Source organism: Pagrus major, chromosome 10 (genome assembly GCF_040436345.1).
Source record: "Pagrus major chromosome 10, Pma_NU_1.0".
In the NCBI taxonomy this organism is placed as follows: Eukaryota; Metazoa; Chordata; class Actinopteri; order Spariformes; family Sparidae; genus Pagrus; species Pagrus major.
Window position 1 is genome coordinate 19,782,952 of NC_133224.1, and position 25,015 is coordinate 19,807,966.

General features: G+C 40.1%; 1 protein-coding gene across 1 annotated transcript; it reads right to left on the reverse strand.

Annotated features, from left to right (window-relative positions):
* Nucleotides 1-7,088: 7,088 nt before the first annotated feature.
* On the reverse strand, nt 7,089-21,120 carry LOC141003372 (interferon-induced very large GTPase 1-like). The gene is made up of 3 exons (XM_073474696.1): nt 21,108-21,120; nt 20,642-20,902; nt 7,089-11,843 (listed from the first exon to the last, which is right to left on the reverse strand). Exons 1-3 carry the CDS (start codon nt 21,118-21,120, stop codon nt 7,162-7,164), a joined length of 4,956 nt encoding a protein of 1,651 aa, XP_073330797.1. The 3' UTR covers nt 7,089-7,161.
* Nucleotides 21,121-25,015: the final 3,895 nt, after the last annotated feature.

Sequence of the window (25,015 nt, forward strand, 5' to 3'; positions counted from 1 at the left end):
ATTTGGTTTCAAATCCTTGAACCACCAGTGGTGTTTATGTTCAAAATGAATATGTAATGGACAGCTATCAGAAGGACGATGTATTTGATTTGACAACAATAGAATCTGCAGGAATGTATCTTTAACTATCACCAATGCATCGAGGTGAGGAACATTTGATCAGGATGTTATTTGAATGACATTAAGACCAGTAAGGTCTGTGACAGCAGCTTGTATTCAGCATCTGAACTGCAGAAGCTTGTTAACTCCACTGATTTGAACAAGACAAACATAATGAATGAAATGGACAGACTTCCCCTTCTTGTGTTTCCAACTATCCTTTCTTGATCCAAGAATAATATTTTGTATTGAAATAGCAAATTATACAGTGACGGGACAAAACACACAAACAACAGGAAAGAAAACATGTACAAACATCCTTAAAAACATCGCGGATCACAGGTATATCCATGGACACCACGGAAAATATGTGTTTGGGCGGTCCAGGTCATGAAACTAAACATTGTGATTAATATCAGATGGACTGTTGGTGGCTGAAATAATACATCTCATTAATGAGGAAACCATTACATTACCTGCACTATAAGAAACGTTATAAGTGCGTCTCTCCGTGAACAGAACCGTGCACAATTACGCACACGGCACATTTTAGTTCTGTGATATAATTAAAAGAAATAAAGATAATGGAATTTTTGGCATCAATTCATCTGACGTCTCTACAGCTGTTAAACCAGACGGACAGCTGATCCAGCTGTGATCAGCTGCAGCCGTCATCAGAAACGGGCGTCGCTTCACATGACACCACAGAGGAAAGGTGGTCTAATTTCTCTTAAAACAGATTTCCTTGGTCCTCTCCTCTCGTGGTTTCCTTGTAAAGTGACAAAGTAATACTTTGTCACTTTTATGTTTCACTGACCGCAGCATTTAATTCGGAGACTACTAAAATGATTCTCTCTATGTATGTAGGCTAATAAACCACCATCCAGTACTTAGAAGTATATGTTGTATAGTATAGTATATGTATGTGCCAGAACCCCCCCCCCCCCCCCCCCCCCCGGGTACGGCCATGACCTTAGATACCACTTAGCAACAAGAGATAAATTATTCAGCTCAGCTCAGCTCATTGAAAAGCTAACGTTATGCTAGCGAGATTCAAAGTCAATAACATTGCATACGGTAGACAAACAGTTGATATAACTAACCAGCCATGTCACTGTCACATGTCATAGCGCATGGGAGGTGGGAGGATCACTTTATACTAGAGCTTAGAGGGACAGTGTATCAGGGCTGACATGGGGAGTAAACACACAATAAGTCGGTTTAACCAGCTTTTTTAAATGCAACATAGGGTTTACCCAGCTTCTATGTGTTATCCATCACTTATTACAGACCGTTTAGCCAGTGGACACTTAATAATTTACCACAGCCCTGAGTGTAGGCTACTTCTTGCTGCTTATGTGTTACAAATGCCACCCTGTGGTGTTCAGTGGATGATGCACTGAAGGACTACATTTTGTGTTGTAAAAAAGATTTTTTTGTTTTTGTTTATTTCTAATGTCAAGGTGTCTGCAGCCAGCTCTCTGTAGATACAGGATATAGCACGTTAATTTAGAACGGTGACCAAGGTCAGTTTCACTGGAACTGCCTGAAGAGCTCCACAGGTGTCCACAATCCACAGTTGCTGGATTTGTAGCTTAAAAGTTATTTAATTTGTACCTTCTTTACCTTTCTGTTTTTTAAATATGTGATGCCGTTATGTTCAGAGTACATTTTAACTGACTTACTTTTTCTCAAATATTTTTATAAAATTATTTTACTTTTACTTGACTCATTTTTTCTTTAAAATGACAATGATTTCACTAGAGGATAGAGAAATACTCTTTCCACTGCTGCTTACTGCTTAGTTTTCTATGACTATATTTTCTTGCATGTGCAGAATTGCGTGTCTTCATGCTGTCTGTGTCCATGGTCTCTTGCAGAACTTCTCCCTCTCTGCTTTTGGTCACACTGTTGCTCTAGTCGTGTCCAAATGCAGAGACACTTGCCTTATGCTGACATGACAAGACTGTTGTCGTCAAAAGAGGGCAACTCACAGTGTTGGTCATCCCACGCTTGCTCCAGATTATTCAAACAGCTTCTCACTGAAAGTAATGAGATACAATATTACTATAAATCCAGATTTCAGTTTTTAATTTAGCTGTGCATGCTCTCAGGAAGAGCAGCTGTTCAAAGGACTTTGCATCGCATTTTATGTGGTCCACAGTACCAGATTGTACATCTTAGTTTAAACCAGAATAACCACTTTGCGGCTGGATGCTTCCACGCACCAGTCAAGTTGCACTTTACATCCGTGTCTTACGAGACTGATAAGTAATGAGAACATTGACAAATTTTGAGAAAAAAAATGTATTAAGTGTAATTCTTAGCATGATGGAAGTGATCACTATATTGACAGTAAGAAACGGTGCAACAAAAATCACTGAGAGAAACAAAAAAATGGAAAAAGTCAGGGGCGGAGCTGGCGTGTCGATCTGATGGTGTTTACAGTCTGACAGCTAAACAGATCCTTCACTCATCAAATAAAAGAGAAATGACCCACAAAGCAACGTTACAGGACCAAACAACAGTAATGTGGTAACTGATAGTGTCTTTGGTAACTCATAAGAGGAAAACAATACTCACATTTCTGCCGTCTGTCCCCGGCAATAACCATGCAGCCTACTTGACTGTGTTAAAACTGAGTTAAAGCTTATTGCCGGGGACAGACGCTGTTTTTTAGGCAGAAATGTGACGAAGAGTCGGTAGGACAGACAGGATGACAGACAGGATGACAGACACTTCTCCACTATAACTGCGGTAGGCTATTTTTTTCCTCATTTAAGTTGCCAAAGACACGACCAGTTAACACGTTACTGTTTGGTCCTGTAACGTTGCTTTGCGGGTCATTTCTCTTTTATGTGATGAGTGAAGGACCTGTTTAGTTATCAGACAGTGAACACCATCAGATCGACACGCCCCGCTCCGCGCCTCCAGCTGATCCATTCACACAGACGCCGGCTCATCTCTGAGCCTCTGATACTAGAAATCGGTTAAAACACTGAAGTTGCTGCATGCCAAGTTTGAATAAGAGTGGAAGCCCTGAAAGCCCTACAGTAGACTACTACTGTATATTATCTACATAATAATAGTCTGTTCACATCCTCCCATCAGACACATGACAGAAAAATCACTGAAAACAAACATGTATAAACTCACTTGTACAAGAGATGGGCCAGTGATGAAATTCTCTTCCTGTATTCAGGAGTTTCTTTCCAGCTTTGCATTGTAACAATGTGTCCTGCAGATGGACCACTGCACATGCTACTGCAGTCCCGCAGTGCGGACTGCTCTTTTTATAGGGATGGGTGAAGATTCTTTCACTTTCGGTTTACATCAACAGTTGAATGACCATGTGCTTTCTCGGAAATGAAAGTTCAGCTTCCAGGAATTATCCCCATAAGTCCTGCTGCAACTTTTCTCACATGGCATATTACACAGTACAAAGTTGTGTTCCCTGCAGTGATGCAGAATTCAGTTCATCAATTAGTTTGAAATACATAATGTTTATTAGAATCACACATTTTCCTGATAAGGTCAGGTATAAAAGGACCTCTGCCTGGCTGCTCCTGTCAGAGATTGTGTAAGCCCACTGGAAGGAAGATGTGCACAATGTAAAACACAAAACAACTGACTTGGTTGTGCTGCAGGTGGATAAATGCTGTGGAACAGATGATGGACAGCAGCACAAGAACAGGTGCACACTGTGGAAATGAGACTCTGGGAAGAGAGTGAAAAGACTCACAGCCTTAAATGTAGAAATCAAAAGGGAGGATGAACTGATCTCTAGTAAATAAGGACATTAAAAGGCACAGCCATCTTTCTACCCACAATGTTTGCCAGGAGGACACCTTGCTACAGATGATCTGACATGTCTGATCAGATCCATGTGAACCCTTTTGTACTCACTCCTGAAGGTAAGGGGGCAGTGAGGGCTTGTGAAGTAAACCTCACCACAACACAGCTACAATGACACCACTGGAGGTGAGAACAGAAACAAAGGTATTTAGTTTGCTCTGTTCTTTTTCCTTGTCTATTTTATAAGCTAACACTGGAGGGCGCTATTGTGACAGATTCACTGCGGTCTGCCCACTCTGAGGAAAATGGATGTGTGAAGAAAAATACCAAACTGGGTGGCAGGACAGAGACAGACAGAACATCTGGAAGAGGATCAAAACTGTAAATTTTTAAGTGTAAGAATCAAACAGACAAAATATTTGTAAATATTAAGTTTCTTCTTTGTTTTCCTTTTTTCTTTTCTTTTTTTTTTGAGGGAATGAATGAAATGCTTTTTTGTGACAACAAAAGACAATAGGTGCAGTTTGCCAAAAAATGGCCACTAGCGTGAGGTTTGAAAATCATTAGTGAGTAACAGAAAATGCTTGCTGCAGATCACTTTTCATGCCATTAGAAATGACTTTTTTTAGACTTTGTCTGAGCATCCTGTAGCACCATGATTCTGAACCAAGAAAGTGACTGTAGCAGACATTCATCTCCACTGCTGATGGCCTAAATGCTGTAGTTAGCATTTGCTAGTTTCCTATGAATATTACATTTTCTAATTAGAACACTAAAGCTAAAGTCTGTGGTGTCATTGCTCTTTGTTCTGGGGTGGAGAAATATCAACTACTCGGTGGCTTTGGGAGATTTTTTTAAGCTTTAGCACACTTTTATTTTGAAATATATCTTGATCCAACTATACTCCTGATTAATCTACTGCTTGATCTGTGTGACTTCAGAGTATTTATGGAAACATCTCAGAGACTAAGAGCACTGATAAAAGCCAACCTTTAGCAGCTAACTAATGTTAAGATGGTGGAGGGAACTGGCCAGTGATTCATGGTCAGGATTTCTAAACTCAGACACTGAACACAAGTGCAGTCAATTAAATGTTACCTCACCTCACATGTAGCAGTGTTTACATGTAGCCACTTAATCACATGTGGGACAGACACGAGGGCTTTGATACCATAAGATGCCTCACATCCTCATAGAGTAATGAGATCACACAGATGCTCTGACTTTTCCCTTCCACACACTGTGTTGCATTGTGGTTATGGAGTTTGTGTCCACCTCACAGTGATGTGATGTAGCAGTGAAGAGTTTCATCTTCGAGAGTCTAGAGATGGATTAAATGTTGAGTAAATCTGAAATGTCCTGCACACTTTCAGACTCTGAGCATGATCAGACTAAATGTATGTGGACTCACACTTAGCCTGGTCTATGGTATAAAGTGACTCACTGCACTGTTGAGGCTGAATTTCTGTTTATTCTCATTTCAACATGAACCAAACCTGCAGTCAGCCAAGCAAAACAAGATGACTCCATATCACTGAGGTTATTCAGAGATCCTGTGTCAGGTCAGTGGTGAATGGAAGTACATGGTTAACATCCCACAGTGGCAAACACACATGAAGACAGTGACACACTCAACATAAACCTTCAGCTTGGTCTCCATTGCAAAGTTGCACCTGTTGTCTTGTTTTTACATTCTTTGTTGAATTCAGAAACCCAAGACTTGAGATGAAGAAAAATGTTAAATAATGGATTTTAAAAAAGATGATTATTAAAAAAAAGTATAGTAAAACTATATAAATAAATGAGGTGATGATATTTCTGTTTACTTTAGAAGTTATTATACACTGTATGCTGTGATTCTGATCTGGGAAACATTAAAGAAATTCACAGCCAGTCTGACAATTGTGTCTCTTTATTGAATCAGTTAACAGGAGTGAGTAACGTATACATGTTAACTATCACATAGAGAATGAGTGACATTTTAATTCTTTAAAAAAATGTAAATATTCAGAATCAAATACTTCACAGAAACATAAACAAAGAGATTCTAAATTCAGATTTAGGAAAATCATTCATTAAATGCTGTTTAAAACATGACAAATCTATCTTGTACCTTGTATTAGATAAGGAACAAACTAACCTTAATCTTAACCCACTACAAACTAACCCTGACCCTGTCATGTGAAAACTACATGTTGACTGAATGATCGTTTAACACATTGAAATATTTTGCATCAGATACGTCCCATACCATGTTTTTTTAAGTTCTAATAATTAATACCACATGCAAACCGAGTGATGAATAAAAGAAAGTAATTATTTCAAATCAGATACGTCACAGAAACAAAAACGTAAATCACCCTTTATGACAAAAACTTTGTCCTTTTATGACAATACCACATGAAGACTGAGTGACTTAAAAAAAGGACTGTATATGTAAATATTTGAAATCAGATAATTCACAAAAATAAACAATAAATGCTTCTGTCATTTTGTTGCCTTTCACACAAAGATAACAAATTCAGACTCAGATCAAACTGGAAATATTAAGTATGTTCTTAACTATTACATAAACTCCAAGTACAGAAAAAGCTCTTAAAATATTGATGAGGTCAACCTTAACATACAGTGAAAGCAGATTATTATTATCTACTATGGTTGTTGCAATCTCAGTGAAAGATGAGAACTATTTGCAATGATTTTCTCTTATATCCACATTGTAGGCTGTGAGAAATTTAATAGTTATCCATTCAGTAAGCAATGTACTGTAAAGACCATATCAGGATGTGAGAGCAAAAGGGGAGAATCCCCTTTTGGTGTGGGGGTCATAAAGTCAGATGAGAGGCAATTGTCTCTGCCTGAGGTGTTACAGGAAGATAGATGGTAGATGACATTTACATTCTAATAAAGCATCAAAGGGTCATTGTTTTGGGAAGAAATGTTGTAACCCCCCACTCTGTTAGTATTTAAGTAAGAAACATTGGGAAGACTGGAGAGAACACTTCAGGTCTTCTCTCCATGCAGCATGTATTAAAGAGATCTGATTCATCACGCTGAGTCTACAATTCTTCTGAGATTTAGCAACTCTCAACCTCACAAAGGAGAATTTCCACTACAAAGCCATAGTGGCAAAATATCTGTGTACTGACAATATCTTCAACCTTTTCATTTTATATACAGTATGTGACTGTTTCTGATGCTCTACTCTTCTAAATATCTATGAAAGGTAGATGTGTACATCTGTACATGTGAGGAATGTTAGTACTCTCATTTGATGTTGAATGTCTTTTTCAGACTCTCCTCTGCCTGCTCGTATGTGATATTCTCCCAAGTTATTGGAATATCAGCAGGCTTTGCATCACATGCTTCTGCAAACTTTTCATTGAACGTTGCCAACACATATTTCCAGTAGTCTGATGCCTGAAGGCTTGCATCTGGAGGAATTTTCCAGTCTGGGTAAATTTTTGTGTAATCCTTGTAAGGGTGCGATTCACCATTTGTGGCATCACAACGAAACAGCTTGTCACTGACCACCGAAGAAGAGCAAATGTCAATGACAAGTTTTTCCGTTTTAGTCGATACATAATAACCCAGACCCTTTGGTCGATGTAGTGAAGTGTGGTGCTCTGTATGGTCTCTTCCTCCTGCCTCACAAGGTGCTGTGCAGAATGGACACTGTTTGCCACAGCCGATCATTTCTAACAAAAGCTCCCTCTGAGGATTCACACGAAGAGATTTTAGTTTCATTTGGATTCTTGTTTCTTCGAACTTCTTCCTAAGAGCTTGTTCCATGTCCTTCACACACTCAGTGAGCCAATGAGCAAACTGTTCCTGGTCAGCATTGTTCAGGATCATGAAAGCACCAAGAGCATCCTGGGAAATGACCAGTTTATCACCAAGTTTCTGACAGACATTCTCAACAAATGTCTTCAGGTTGCCACTCTTTTCTGTTTTAGCTTTGTTGATAGCACTATTTATGCTGTTGATTCTTGACTGGAGATGTTGATCTTCAAACTCAAACATTTTAGACCCATTTGAGAAATGTTTTAAGATGCAATCAAGAACCCATTTGTTGGCATAACTCTCATATGAGCGAATGTAGCTCTGATACTTCTTAAAGTTCTGCTTTGAGAGCAAATCCAGTAAAATTGAATACTGGAAGAACATCCGTGTGCTGAACTCAAACTTTGTCTTCATTTCTCCAATGATATCAGGACCCAAGGAACGATTGATGAAGTCTTCCACTGCAGGCCTCAAACAGCGTTCTGTGAATTCTTCTGCTTTCTTCTGGCACTGGTCTCGTTTATGGAACACATCCTTGAAATCATCACAAAACTTTTCTTTGTTTTGATTCAGACATGTGGAGGGATCATTCTCACGCAGGAAATCTTCATGCATTTCCTGAAACTGTCTGGCTGCAAATCCACAGATGTGCTGTTTGAGAGGAACTTCAAACTCGATCTCTATCTTCACATTCTGATTGTTTTGCAGCTTCTCATCAATTGTGTGTAGGATCTCTTGGATGTAAGTGTCGTGGTAATTGTTTTTTCTTTTCACTTTGTCATTCATAATCTCTGTGCAGTCCATGATGATGCAGTCAGCTATCTTTTGTAAAGCCACTACGTGATCTTCAACATTGAAGAATTTTCTGACTCCGTGTTTAAACTGCTTGATAAATCCTTCCACAGTATATTTGAAAGGCACCTGTCCACAATCTTGCAGACTTTTTTGACTGAACAGTTTAGATGCACCACCGCCCCTGTGTGACAGATTGATTCTCAAGTCAGAGGTCACTCTTGCGATGACATCTGTGACTTTTTGCTCTGGAAATGATAGTTCATTCAGTGTTTTATTCCACATCTTGTCAAATTTTTCATCCAGCTCTTTGTCTGTCATCTCAACCTTTTTTTGCCGACATTCTTCAATCAATGCACATACTCTCTCCTCTATCTGTTTTGTGTGCTTCTCCTTGATTCTGTCAATTTCTGCCATTCCCTGTCTGATGTCAGCTGCTGCTGTGAGCTGATTGATTACAGAGTTCTCTGTTTCTCGTCGAAGGCTCTTTGCACTGTTCACAAAGTCTTCTCTGTATCCTTCTACTAGATAGACGTGACCCTCTGTTTGCTTGAAGTACTCTGCCAGATTTTCAAGAAGCTTTGTCTCCCATTTAGACAACACAACACAAGCTTCACTTTTTAATTGAGTGCGAAAATCTGACATGTCTGATGTCTCAGATTTTTCAGCAACTGTGCCAAAGTTGGAAATTCTTGTTTCCGCTGCAGTGACCCAGGTGTACATCTCTTTTTTGAATTCCCATTCCCATTTGTTGAATTCTGTGCACAGCCTCATGTATGCATCAGCCACCAGGCTGTTTCTGAAGCTGAAGATGAAGTTTTCATGCTTCACTGCATTCCACAGGCTTTTCACCCACTTTGTAAACTCCAAGATATCATTAGAAGACGACTCACAACTTCCTAACATTTGGATAATGTTTTTCTTGAGCTCATAAACAGCCTCACTGTACCCTGCATTGACTGGTGCCATTGGTGGGTTTCCATTCCAGAGACCAGGAACGTACCAGTTCCCAGTGTCTGGACTATACTCCATCACATCAGTGAAGCTCTTGTCCTCCTCTTTCTTTTCCATTTTGGCTGCTGCCTGCGTCATCTCGTTTAACTGCTGCAGGAGCAGTTTCCTGTCTCGTAAGTTTTTCTCATGGGCTGAAACATCTGACACATTCTGGTGAACAAACTGACATTTGGGCTTTTTGCCCACCTCTGTCATCCTGAGAAAAGCATGCACCACTATTTGTAGGATGTCTTTCATTTCTGTTGAGTTCTCCATTGCAATATTGATAATGGTGATATCACTCAGCCCCACAACAAGTGTTGCAAGCTCATTGTCGTGCTCGTGGCTGTTGTCCAGTTGTGCGAGTTCTGGTGACTTTAAGCCCTCAGTGTCAATGATCACCATGAAGTCACAGTTGAGAGCTTTTTTAACATCGTCATTGACTCTGATGAGCAACATGAAGGCACCTCGAGTGCATCGACCACTGCTGACTGCAAACTGCACTCCAAACATGGTGTTGAGGAGAGTGGACTTCCCTGTGCTCTGAACTCCAAGAACTGTGACCACCAGTATCTTGTTCTTAGGAGACACCAGGTCATTGAGCTGAGAGAGAACATCACTCACCCATCTGAGAGGTATGTTGGATGCATCTCCATCTACAAGCTCAAGGGGAAATCCATCAAGCAACAATCCTGCACATAGTTTAGGCAGATGCTGTAACTGTTGACGTGATGGGTCAGTTTCTGGAAGGGAAAGTGAAGCTTCATAGATCTGACCCATTTCACGGAAGAAGTGTTCAGTCCCCAGTGAGCTGTTGGAAAGCTGTCTGTCAATCTCTTTGATTTCCTCTTTGTTCTCAGAATTTTTGGATTTTTCTTTGTACTGCTCCCTGAGGTCAGACAGTTTTTCCCGAGACAAGTTATCGAGGTTCATTCGCATCCATTTCAGGAAATAGGATCTCTCTGTCCCTGAGCTTGATATTGCATTGATGAAACATGTCATTGCATTTGACATGTCATAAGAGTTCTGTTTTTCCCTTAGTTTTTCTTTCTGTACTTGAAGATCACTTTTGTACTTTTCTATGTTTTCTGACCCAACTCCTCGAAGCCGAAATTCTTCCTTCTCTAAACCAGTCAGTTCTTTCCATATTTGGCCTTGCAAGGGTAGCTGAGTTTCTTTATATTTCAGGATGTCTTGAATTTCTGCAGTGATGGCATCAGCATTGTTCTTGGCAGTCTGGCACTCTGGACAGTCTTCATCAACCCAGATTCCCAGTTCATGGGCAATGTCAGCCATCTGCTTGATTCCCATCTTCATCTCTGAGCTCTCAACTATATTACTGATTGTTTTCCTCAATTTTTTGACAAAGTCTGCATCATTATTCTGATTAGTCTTAAGAATGATGTTGTTTTTAGTCAAGCCCATCTTTTTTGCTACCTTTTTTAGACCATCCATACTGAAGCGACTGCTTTGATGGTTTCCCACCAAGAAGATCTCTGCCTTGTGGTGTTTGTTCATAAGCAGCTCACATTCAGAGTCTACATTTTCAAAGAACACAAAAACTGCTGCAGATGTCAGACACAAAAATGAAAATTGTGTTTCAAATGAAGCAATGTCCCCACGAAGGTTAGCTACAGTTACTGGCTCACTGAAAATGTCCATGTTTTTGTTACCACAAGGAAGGTACCAAGAAATTTCAGCCAATCCATTGGATATTCTCCTTGGACTGTCACCACACTCCATGTTAGAGTGAACAAAGGTGTCATGGTACTGCTGAGAATTGCTCAGAAGCTTATTGAGCATCTCTGACTTGGACAAGGAGCACTCACCCAGTCTCACAAAAGATATCATTGGAAGTTCGGAGACAACAATTCTGTCTTCAATAAAGCCTTTGGATTCTGAAAGTGACTGAGGTCTGTGCTTTTTAACAATGTCTCTCATGGCCCAAAGCATGAGTGTGCACTGCTTTGTGTCACAATCAGGGAGCAGCAGAGGCACAGAAAACTGACACATGGACATTTTGAGAGTCATTTCCTGCTGTACAAAACCATCAGAGCACAGGAAGAGAGCAGTGATTATGTCGAGGGGATTCAACATATGGTCTGAATGTTCACTGTCAAGCAGATCGTCAAAATCTGACTCTGTATTTTCTGATGCAGCCTCACAGGTTGACTCACATGCAGATGTACATTTCACATTCCTAGCTGTCACATTAACCATCATCAGTTTCTTCAGAAAATACCATGGAAGATCTGAATTACACTTGGCAGGTTCATCAGTGATGGTCTTCTCCTCAATCTGAAGTATTGTGCTCAGCGACAGCTTCTCTGTGTAGAGCTGCTCCAACCCCAGATCCTCCAGTAAGCTTTGAAGTTGTGTCTCTGTGGATATGAAGATGTTTGTTACTTAAAACCAGTCATACAGTAGATGATTTCATGAAACATACAGTTGCAGGCAAAAGTTTAAAGAACATGTATATCACAGCAGTTTTCAGTTCCAAGGATTTCTACCGCTCTCATCTCTCTCTCATCTCTCTTCAGACAGACAACAGTTCATCCATGTCAACAACTGCTCCTCCTCCACTGCCCCCCTGCTTCAAGGCGTCCCCCAGGGCTCAGTGCTTGGTCCTCTCCTCTTCATCATCTATCTACTCCCCCTTGGCTCCATCATCCGTCGGCATGGTCTCCGTTTTCACTGCTATGCCGACGACATCCAACTCCACATCTCCACAAAATCCATCACCCCTGCCACCCACTCTACCCTCACAAACTGCCTGTCAGAACTACAATCATGGCTGCAAAAAAACTTTCTCAAACTAAACTGTGACAAATCTGAAATCATACTCATAGGCCCAAAACATCTCACCACATCGACCCAGAACTTCTCCCTCAGCTTTGACAACATCACCCTGTCTCCCTCTCCCTCCATCCGTAACCTTGGCATTATCCTGGACAGTACTCTTTCATTCGAACAGCACATCAGCCGCCTCACCCAAACTGCTTTCTTCCATCTAAAAAACATTGCCCGCCTCCGCCCACTACTCTCCTTCTCTGCAGCTGAGACTCTCATCCACGCATTTATCACTTCAAGACTGGACTACTGCAACAGCATCCTCTATGGTTCATCTTCCAAAGTCCTCAATAAACTTCAATACATCCAAAACTCTGCTGCCCGCCTCCTCACCCACACCCGCTCCCGTGAACATATCACCCCCGTACTCCAAAACCTTCACTGGCTCCCTGTCCCACACCGAATCAACTTCAAGCTCCTCCTACTCACCCATAAAGCCCTCCACAACCAGGCCCCTCCCTACCTCACGGACATGCTCCACCACCACACTCCTTCTCGAAACCTCAGATCCTCAGACGCTAACCTTCTCTCACCCCCCCTCAGGACCAAGCACCGTACCTGGGGGGACAGAGCCTTCTCCATTGCTGCCCCCTCCCTCTGGAATTCCCTCCCCAAACACATCCGTGACTGCCCAGACTCATCCACCTACAAGTCATTACTCAAAACCCACCTCTTCAAATCCACTTTTCATTTGCACCCGTAGCTGTCTGCTGTCCTCAACCTGTTCTCCCTAAAAACCTACACAGATCCATATCCTCATACATTGTTCTTTTTACTACATATTTCTCCTTTATCGCACCATGCACTTGATTTTATGCACCATGCACTTGATTTTATGTATTCTTGTATGTATTCTATTCTTGTAAAGTGTCTTTGAGAGTTTTTAAAAGCGCTGTACAAATAAAATGTATTATTATTATTATTCTGTGATGGAATGAGTGGAACACATTCTACTTTGTCACAAAAAACATTCATGAAGTTTGCTTCAAATAAAATACATTTATTATGCGTCTTCTGAAAATGTGACTAAATCTACTGGCTCAAAAATATACATAGCCATTTCATTTAACACTTTTGACGCGTGTTTGGGATCATTGTCCTGTTGAACCACCCAACTGCACCCAAGACCCAATCTTCTGGCTGATGATTTTATGTTTTTCCTGAATAATTTGGAGATAATCTTCCTTTGTCATTATTCCGTTTACTTTTTTTAGAGTGCCAGATCCACAGGCAGCAAAACAGCCCAACAACATAATACTACCACCACCTTGCTTTACAGTAGGTAGGGTGTTCTTGGGGTGAAAGGCCTCCAAACATATTGCAGGTCACTGTGGCCAAACAACTCTTTTTGTTTCATCTGACCACAGAGTTTTCCTCCAGAAGGGATTTTCTGTGTGCATGTGATCAGCAGCAAACTTCAATTGAGCTTTAAGGTGCCACGTTTGGATCAAGGGCTTCTCTCTTGCACGGCAGCCTCTCGGCCCATGTTGATGCAAAACATAATTGACTTTGGACACTGTCACCTGCCTTTTCGCTTAATTTCAGACCTGCTTTTTGGTGGTTTTTCGTTGACTCTTAACCTGACCAGTTTTCTGTCAGCAGTAGTCGATAGTTTGCATTATCTTCCTGATTGTGGCTGTGCCATGCACTTTATATTTACAAACAGTTTTTTGCACAGTTGATCTTGGGACCTGTAACTGCTTTGAAATGGCTCCAAATTACTTTCCTGACTTGTTCAAACTAATAATGTGCTCTTTCAGATCTCCTTAGACTTCCGCATTGTACTGTTTGTGGCTGAGTCTAGTGAGTATATCAAACATGTCCTATTAAAATGGTCTCAGAAAAGTCACCAGCCATTATCAATCATAATCAGTCAGAAGAAGTTAAGAGGCCATGCTACAAAGAAAATTTGACACACAACTTTCTATAATCACCAAAATGAATTGTTGAAGTTGCTGTATGTATATTTTTGAACCAGCGGATTTGGTAACATGTTCAGAAGACCCATAATAAATTTAGATTTAAAGCAAACTTCATGAATGTTTTTAGTGACAACGTAGTATGTGTGCCACTCATTCAATCACAGAAAAATGAGAGCTGTAGAAATCATAGAACTGAAAACTACCATGATATACACTTTCTGTAAGCTTGAAAGCTGAAATTGTTGTAACTTTTGTGTACATGGTTGACTCTTCCCCACTTCACATGCTTGATCACAGTCCCAGCCTGAAAACATCTGATGAGTTTCAGAATTGGGCAAAATGGCCTGATAGCACCCCCAACAAAATTTAGCAAACTTAAAAAAATCATTAAAAATCTTGCATGAACTGAACTGAAGAGGTGACTGTCACCACAAGTCTGTCTTTAAATATTACCAAAATGGACATAGACATTCTCTAGATGGTAATTGTGATTTGATCTTTGTTCAGACTGATCAAACGGTATGTCCGCAGTAATATTAAATATCTTGCTGTGATTTGTAATGTTTGCATATTTTTTTTATTCCATTAACTTTTAAAAGAAACTTCACCAAGATGTTTGACAGTATACCTTAAACCAGTAAGATGATGTGTGTTGATTTTTTAAAACCATCACTCTCTGCTTTCAGTTACTCAAGAAGCCCCATTCACACTGATTTTCAAGGCGGGAATATTGCACCGTTGTTCCGCCTCGCTGTCTGTATGAAAGTTACAGAGGTGGAATGGGGGGACAGTTTCGTTCCACCTCTGATCCACCAGTGGAGGTAGTAACAGAGCCGCAATCGATGCCTGTGTGAAAGGGTAAGCTGGCAGCACAGGACTGGGGTGTGACGTTTTGATGGCGTAAACAGTCTGACAACAAAACATCCTTCACTGGATAGCTCTCATAATAAAAGAGAAATGTCCCACACTTCAACCCACTAAAGCAACAGTACAAGACCAAACAACAGTAATGTGGTTGCAGATAGTGTCTTTGGCAACTTACATGAGGAAAAATGACCAAATTTTTACCTGTCACTCTATCTGTCCTACTGACTCTTCGTCACACTTCCGTCTGTCCCCGGCAGCTCCCGCAGTTTACTGGCAGTGATTATGTGACGCAATTCTGAGCAAAAAACTTAAACTCATATGTCTTCGTTGCCTTCCGCTATTGTGTTGTTGCAGTCACTGTCTTTGACAACTTATATAGAAAATAAATTAATCAAAATGAATGTAGAAAAGTCACTGACCCAGTCAGCCCACCCTACTGAGTCTTTGGTGAACTTCTCCCCAGTAAACAGCACCCCTCTCCATGAGTGAGAGCCAGACAGGGTCCGCTATTCACTGATGGTGGTTATGTGATGTAATTTCGAGCAAAATAGATATCTTTGTCGCTTTCCATGATGCACGGTGAGTCAGGCTCTCACTCACAACACAATATATAAGAGAATCCATATGATTATAAACTGTCGGCAGAGACATTTTCAGATTTACAGGTGGAAAACGGGTGGAAACACACTAACTAAAATTAAAGAGAGTAAAGTCATTTTTGGAGCCACTTTGTAGAGTCAAATTGAAATCCAATCAACAAAAAAAGGAATGCTATTAAGAAAAAGAGGAAAGGAAAAAGATATTCAAACAGCCCCAAGTTTTATGGCAAATAAAACATCTTTTAAAAGAGACAGAGACACATAAATAAAGACTTAGTTACCACAAACCTTCTATTGAAACTAGTAGCTGTATTTGAAAATGTCTACAAACAACTGAGAGAATCTGAATCGATCACTGTATTCTCATCAGGGTTCCACAATTTCTCAAATATTTGAGATGGAAACTTTCCATCCAAATTCACAACTGCTGTACACCCCAACGTGAACAAAAATTGCGAGGGCCTGTTGCTTGCTTGTTTTTTTATATTTATATTTTTATATATAACAAGTGTAATTAAGGGTGACACCATTTGAAACTATTGGACTTGTAGACTTGGTACGGCCAATAGAGCCAGTAGTAATTAAAACAGCTGAAATAACCATTTATGTTGCCAATCATTGCAATTTATTATGCAAGAAAAAGATTTATTTTAGCTAAACGTTTTGCAAACTGTAACTTTGAACAACCCACAAACAACTTTAATTCATACTCCACATTAATAGACTACATGTCACGGTGCTACTGTGGCAGTCAGGTTGTTTTTCTGTCGTTCTGTATTTTTCCCGTTCCCTTCTCCCTCACTGCTCCTTTCCCTGTGTGTGTCTGTGTGTGCAGCGGAGAGGCACACCTGTCTCTCATCAGCTCATCATCCTCTGGCTATATTACCCTGGTCTCTCCACTACTCCGGTGCCAGATTGTTCCGTTCCATACGGTACCTGCCTGCCTGCCTGCCCGCCCGCCCGCCCGCCCGCCCGCCCACTCATCTCATCTATGTTTCCCTCAAAGAGAACTCTATTTCAAAATAAAATCCTTACTCCCTGACTTCCTGCCTCCGATCTCCTAAGAAAACCCCCACCGTAACACTACAAGCACAAGTACAAGCGTTTTTAAATGCGGGAAAACCTGCTAAAATTAGCCGATTAACTCCTTTCACATTGCCAGGAGGCGAGTTTGCCTTTGTGTTTCTTTTTTTCCTCGTGTCACGTTTGTCATCATGAACACACTGGAAGAACAGGGTACAGTAGAAGGCATAAGTTCATATACCTCACCAGACTACACCCATTCTGAAAAATGCTGAACAACAGAAGTAGCTAAGGAGTGACATATCTCGCTTCTTTTCTCGTCTCTGTTGAGAGTTGCACATGTGCAGTACCAATCAGGCAGTTGGCAGCAAGGCTCAGTTATTAGTGACATGGCAGCCACTTTTTTAGTATCTTTTATTTCAGTCTGTCTTTCAAAGTCAGCGTCAAATGACATTTGAGCACTGCTTGAACAGAGACCAATGGAAAAATATTAACAAGCCAGAGGCCTCAACTTCAACACATAATATCATTACATCACACCTGAAGAGTGGCACATATTAGCATTTTCACCCAGGTCTTCTGTTCCCATTACAGGCAATTGGAGGTGGAGACCATAAATACCCCTTACATGGGGTACCCCTTACGATGGTACACATTCACATTAAAGACAAAAGCTGGATGTTGGCGGGTGTGAAACAGGTAAAAGTGAGTTTTTGTACAGTTGAAGGTTATACTGCTTCCATTTTGTATCACTGGCTGTTAGTTTGGTAATAAGTATGCGGGGGAAGTCAAGAACAATTGTCAGTGTCAGACTCGATGTGCAAAGATGTGGCTACTTCCTGGAAGCAGTTGTACCTGCTGACCTGGTACATTTCGTACTCAAAAAAATTGTTTGTTAATTTTTTGCCAGTACCACATGGAACCAATTTTGTCAGAATTAAGACGTACAAGTCAAAATCTGTCATTATCTATTTCAAAGTGAATTGCACATTTTGCTTGCGCAAACTGTAATTTGCATGATGGCGGATGTCTTCACAGTTGTTGGAGCATTATTTATAGGGTATTTGAGATAAATTTGGATATCAATAATAATTAATGATTATCAGGGATAATTATTAATTATATTGAATAATCAGAGGTTATTATCTTTATCCATTTCATGCAACGTTGGATACATAATTTGTGAGAGGCGATGCTGGATATCAACCAAACAGCGTCCCCGTTTTTTACTCTCCGTGACAACAAGCTTATCATTCTGGTTAATGCTAAATGTAAACAGTGAAATATTGCTGAAGATGACATGTATTGATAAGCTTTTCCGATTGAAGTTTTATTCATTGAAATAATGCTTCAGAATTGGAATAAAGCTGCAGCATAAATCTCAAATGAGTAGTTTATTAGAGAGCAGTGATGGAATGTAACTAAGTACATTTTCTTAAGCGCTGTACTTTAGTAACATCAGAGGGAAATATTGTACTTTTTACTCCACTGCATTTATTATTTTACTGCTATACTTGGTAGTTACTTTTCAGAACAATATTTTATACGTACAATATATTATCAGTTAAAATTAATGCAACATTTTTCAAAATTGGTACACAATGCACATAGAAAAGGTCTATTTTCACTTTAGCTCAAACAGTCAGTATACCCGTGGATTTTTCCCCTCTTAAATTGGTATTTGTTTCAGAAATCCCATATTGGTCGGGCTCTACTGCCAAGTTAAGAAAAATGGTTAGTTGCATGCAAGACCCTGCAGCTAGCATCTTTCAGCAGCTGTTGAGTCCAGTGACAGACCAGGAAGGATGAGAGGCCCAAAAGAAAGACAGAGAGAATTAAGAGGGAGCTGGAGTTTTGTTAACATGGATAGGGGGTCTCTCCCACGGACCAATCAAAGCTCAAAGCTGGGCCTCTGCACAGTCTTTGCACCTAGGTGCCAAGACATTAAGGATTGTGGGGGCTTGAGTCCATAGCTTTGCTCTCTAATGGGGCAAAGGCATGTGGTCTCCAGAGGAATCCATTCATTGTTGATCTCAAACTGAACTCTGTGGATGCCAACACAGTAATTTTCAACCTGTCATTGCTCCAGTCTGTAGTCCACACGTTTCAAAAAGACAACCGTTATCCCTTTCTCTGACAAGACTAAATCCCTCGGCATGAGAGTCCAGTAGCACTCAACTCCACCATCATAAAGCTTTATAGCCCTCAACCTTTTGATACCACCACAATACCCTCCATCTCAGTGTCAGCAAAACAAAGCAGATGACTGTGGACTACAGGACATGACATGGAGATGCAGCTGTGTTGCTGAGCTGCTGCTGCTGCTCATTTGCGTGTTTGTGTCCACATAGGCAGTGTTGCTCCTGCAATGCAGCTCCTGCCTGCTGAATCTGTTTACATGGAGTTTGCCTTTGCTAATTATCAATAAATCATGATGACATGATTTACCTTTACCCCCAATGAAAGAGCAAGAAAGCAGGAGTGTGAAAGAGAGGGAGGGAGGGAGGGAAAGTAAAAGATAGTGCACAGTAAAATAGAAAGGCAAGACTGTCTCTGGATGAAGCAACGCAGCAGCCTCGTGGCCCTTTGACCAGATCCACCTCAAATTTGGTCAGAAAACCAATGATGATGCATCACGCCAAAAACTGACTTTTGTTGGACAGCATGGCCGTAGCAACATGGCACATTTCGAGGTTTTCCTTATGAAACAGGAAGTTGTTGTATCTTATACATGCTTTATCCAATCTGCCTCAAACTTCATGTGTTTGTTTAGAGTTATGAACACAACTTCATGCATATTTTTGCTGGTAACAGGACATTGCAGGTGCTATACTCTTACAAATGACTCCAGGCAGATTAAACAGATTCACCTCAGATATGGTCAGAGAGGACTTGAGAACCTAACAATGTTTCTGTTCAAAAATCTTTTTTTTTTTGTTTGTTTTTTTAATCAAACAGCATTGTCATGGCAATGTATTATTGGCCATGACAGTTATCGCTGAGGGGCTTGGGATGTTTGAAAACTTGCAAAACTTGGAACACATGTCAACAGTAGAAACACTAATGTTTTATGTGGGTCTTTGCATTTGGACAAATGACAAATGGACAAATGGCTTGATAGCACCCCCTACAAAAATTTAACAAAGTAGCTCTCACTCTGAGTTTTACTGATGTAACTGAAATTTGATAGGCAGGAAGTAGCCTTCACCCATGTCCCTGGCTATTTCGTTTCAAGGACTCATTTGTGCGGTGTCCAAAGCACATGAATACTGAGAGCCAGCAATGAGGCCACGACTGCCACGCACCCTAACGTGTACAAAGGTGGGAGGGCCCACTCAATGCTGCTTGCAGCTTTAATTATGGTTTTGAGTTTTCTATAGTATTTCTAACATTGATCTACATCAAGGATCATGCAGGTGTAGCTTGACATTTGTTATGAAATAGGGACTTCTATCCATCAATAAAGGTCCTCATGGATCTGTGATATTAAAATATGGGTTTACTCATCCTTTACTTTACAGTAGCACTACACAACTGCTAGTGACAGTATTGGTAAATGTCACTAAGGTATTACATACCATCTCTGATTGTCAGGAAGAAATAAGAATAAACTTAATTTTTATAAATTCTGGATGTTCATGGTACCACATGCTGTCATCCAGAATTCAGTAACCATCGATCAATGTCTATATAAACCCACATCGCCCTGAGAAGTTCTTTGTTGTGGACTACTTATGTGTTTGATATCAAAAATGTCACTTTTTGAGTTTTTTCTGTAGGACTGTATTTGCTTTCATGCAATATATTCCTGTCATTTGATCCTCGTGATAGAAACGTGTTTATTGCTACAAAGTCTGTGACTTTATTTAAAAAATGCATTCTTCATTATTATTTCAACTGTGATTTTCTTTAACTTACTTGTGTGAGCAGATGTTACAGCTGGCTTGCTTCTTCTTCCATTCCTAAGTTGTGCAGAAACCTGCAGAGAGTAACACACCCCTGGACTCAGGCCGCTGAGAGTCAGGTTGTTTGTGTCAGTTGTCATCTCTTGCGTAATTTCTCCCTCATGGCAACAAGTTACAAGGTAACTCTCCACTTTACCAGCAGGGGGGTCCCATCGCAGAGAGAGTGACTCGCTGCTGACCTGATAGACTGCAATCTGCACAGGAGGGCTGGGCTCTGTGGGAATAATGTAATAGTTTCACTATAACTGATAATTCATGTTCTATCAGTGTTTGCCTGCACTTTGAGGTGCAGTTTGACTGCCAAGCACAAGAGGTGTGGTAAAAGACAATGACACATATAATCACTTCATGCACTTTGAAGAACATTTTACCACCTCTTTATTCTGAAATTAACCTTCATAACATAAATTATAGTATACTTAACAGAGTCATCAGTGAGTGGTATACCAAAGGAAACAGTCTCCTGACCAACACTGAGAACTGTTATTTCTGGTGGAGGGACATCTGTCAAAAGAGAAGAGAAATGAATATCAGTATATCTCCACACTACAGCATGTACTTAGTCATTAAATTGGATCAGTTATTGACACTTACAGTCAGACTGTGGTGTTGGTGAAGCGTCTGTTCCTTCCTCACAGCATGGCTCAGAGAAGGAATCAGCTGCATCATGGAAGTCCTTATTAAATGAGAAATAATGGCAGTGTAATATAGACAATATAGGCATCATAACCCATTCACAATAGCTGACAAATATTTGGCTCATAATTTTATTATTTCAGAAAAGTTGTTTACCTCCTCATCAGAGTTGTCCATTGTGGGGACACTCAGGCACCTCACACGTGGTCCAGATTATTCAAACTTGCTCTCCCTGAAAGTAACAAGAAACAACCCTTTATACAAAAATCACACAGTTAATTGCACTCTGCAGCCTGCCAGACTACAATTTTGACCAAAACAAAAAGAATTACTGTAATCAACACTATCAGAGATTCAAGGGCATATAAAGTCATAAAGTCATATAGTCATATAGTCATATTTCTGTTTTAGTGTATGGAAAGCCTACTTTTGAAAAATACATTACAGATGTAATAAATTATAGCCTACCTTTGTAGGAGAGATTCATCCATTGTAAGAATCCTGGGGTTTCTTCTTCTTCTTCTTCTTCTTCTTCTTCTTCTTCTTCTACGCAGTATACATTAAAGCTCTGCCCCGCAATACAAGAGCCTGTTGCAGGTGTGTCCTTTTATACTGCAAAGTTACTTCCTGTTTTGTTTTCCAAGAAATCCATCATGTGATTTCCAATAAAGCTGAACTGACCATGGTACCATCCTGTTTACCTGACCTAGCAGGATTCCAAGGAGCGTTGCCGTTGGTACTGTTGGATGTACCAAGCCAGATGTAAATGTATGTAAATTAAATTAAAGTCTCTAAAAAGTCTGATAGAGAAATCTTCTTCCTTTGATCTGGAGTCACATGGATGCATCACTTATCAGCCACACCTGTCCTGAATGGCCACTAATAAAGTGCTGTACACAGGACTGTACAAGTCATAAAAAAAAATGGATGATGGGTAAAAGGTCATTTAATCATGATTATACAACACAGGGTTGCATAACGAAATGGAAGGTCATGGAAGTTCAAGTGCTCCATGCGACATAGAGTACAGAAAATATAGGCCAAGTTATTTCTATACTAATATACATATACTTGTCCTGTTTCTGTTTATCTGAATTTGTGTCAGGTTGCTGCAAATAGCAGCAAGATGATGGTGATGATAATGTGTTTTCATATTAAAAGTTAGACAAATGGGAAACACTGTGCATCAACTTTGATGGGTGTGTTGAGCGTTGAGTCGTGAAGTGAACATTGAGGCGCCAACTGGTACAGAATTCAGCAGCTAGGCTTTTAACTGGTTTTAACAGACAACATCACATTACCCCAGTCCTAGCTTTGCTTCATTGGCTCCCCGTCCATTTTAGAATTGATTTTAAGATTTTACTGATCACTTTTAAAACACTCGTGGGTCTGGTTCCGACCTATATAGCAGACATTTTAATTCCCTACGAGCCAGCTCGCAGCCTTAGATCCTCAGACGGGGCCCTTCTAACCATTCCAAAGTCGAGGCTTAAAACCAAAGGTGATCGTGCCTTTGCCATCAGGGCCCCTCAGCTTTGGAACCCCCGCCTGAGGAGATAAATTTAAATAAGGCTAGCAGGATCGGTAACTTTTTTTAAATCACTTCTTAAAACCCATTTTTATAGGGTGATGTCGTCCTTTTGTCATCCTTTTGCTTTTGCTCCTGTTTGAGTTTATTAAATTAATGTATTTGTTTTGTTTATTTTACCTATTTGATTTATTCCATTTCTTCATTTTGCTTATTTTATTCATTTTTATCAGTTTTTCTGTTCTTCAGTTATTTGTTTCAAAATGTTTACCTATAAATGCCATTTATTTCTTTTGTCCTCTGCAATTTTGCTTTGTTTTGTCAAAGCACTTTGTAAACTTTGTTTTTACAAAGTGCTATATAAATAAAGTTTATTATTATTATTATTATTATTATTATTATTATTATTTGGAGCACGAGATCGCGTGAGAGAAGTGAACGGAGTATGGGCGGATTAGCACGAACTGTACCGTGACTGAAACCATCAGATGGAGATAGTGATATTATGCCGTGTCAGGATGTCAAAGAAAGGATGTGAAATCAGACAGCCTGTCAGTAGTCCTCAAGTTTGAAAAAAGTTTGCCTAAGAAAGTAAGAATGGGATATTTGAGCTATGATGTGAGAGAGTTTATCCGGGCACCATTACGATGTTCCAAGTGTCAGAGAATGGGACACTGCGGGACAATGTAAAGGAAAAGGCAAGGCAAGTTTATTTGTATAGCACAATTCAGACACAAGGCAACTCAAAGTGCTTTACAGGCACATACAATTACAGTAAAAGCATTTAAAAAACATTAAAACAAAACATTAAAACAAGTTAAGAAATAGGAAAGTAGGCTAAAATAGAATAGGTTTCCTACGCCAGCTTCCTGGTTTTTGCTGGATTTACCTCCCATTGTCACTCGTCCCAGTGCACTTTATATTTATCCTTAAGGTCGTCACCGTGAATTCAGTTTGTTTACGCTACAAATTCTGAAAAAGCAGCACCTTAAGAGACCCCTTGTCTCCACTTGGTTCCACTCGGCCCTGAGTTGGCCCCCAATCCAGCGGTAAAACAGCTTAATAGGAAAAAACCCCTTTTCTTCCTATTAGCTCCGGCGTTCCCAGAACCCGGTATTACTCTGCCCTGAATTGGTCCGAAAACTAAGATGTGCAAGACGTGCAGGTGAACATGAATACGGAAAGTGTGGCCAAGAGAAACAGGGGGTGAAACAGGGGATTCATCTAATAGTGCACAACTAATGCAATTAGCAGGCTAAAGCCAATCACGTCACGAATTGCTTCCAAATAAAGCACATTTCAGTCATGGATAGATGGATAGCTTTATTAATCCTGAGGGGAAATTAGGTTATCATAGCAGCTTGTAAATTCAAGTACAAATACAATCAAAATACAAGGGCAAATATAGAAACAATAAAGTTCTATATACAATATACAAAAAACAATACAATACAATTTACAATAACATGCTTAAGTAGCTTTAAAATAAAATAAAATACTGAGGTAAATAAAATAAAATACTGAGGTACCGAAGTGAAAAGTTAAGTGGAACATAAGGTGCAAGAGGACAAGGTGCGGTATTTACGGTAATAATAATTTAAACAGCATTATTTGTGTGTTATGGAGTGAGCGTTATAAAGTCTGATGGCACCAGGTAGGAATGATTTCCTGTGCTGTTCCTTTAGGCAGCAGGGTTGAATGAGTCTGTTGCTGAAGTTGCTCTTAAGTTTGTCCAGAGTTTTGTGTAGGGGGTGAGAGACACTGTCCATGATTGCCAGCAGTTTTGCCAGCATCCTGTCCAGGGGCGGTCCTGGCTAGATTTACGCCCTGGGCGAACTGGGCACCTGATGGCTTCTTTGCTCTTTTACTTTGATCCATGATGAAGATGAAGACTCGACATCATTACCTTTTGCCAACACCGTCCGTTCGCCCGTCAAACAACCAGAGTCACGTGATGTAAACAAATTCAAGTAGATGCATGCACAGATTTTATTTATTTATTTATTTTTTACATTTTTCACATAACCCAATTAATTACATGTAGGTATATGGGTCTATATTAATTTTAGGAAAGAAATACAATTTATTTGGAAGCAGTTTGTGGTGTGTGGCCTGGGATCATCAGTCTATCCCTCTCCCCCTTCCCCTCACCTCTTCTGACAC

What these genes read in the sequence shown, in the direction of transcription:
- LOC141003372 (XM_073474696.1), bottom strand. An exon ending in TGTAACATCTGCTCACACAA is followed by an intron (nt 11,844 to 20,641) that starts GTAAGTTAAAGA and finishes TCATATCCACAG; the next exon opens with AGACACAACTTCAAAGCTTA.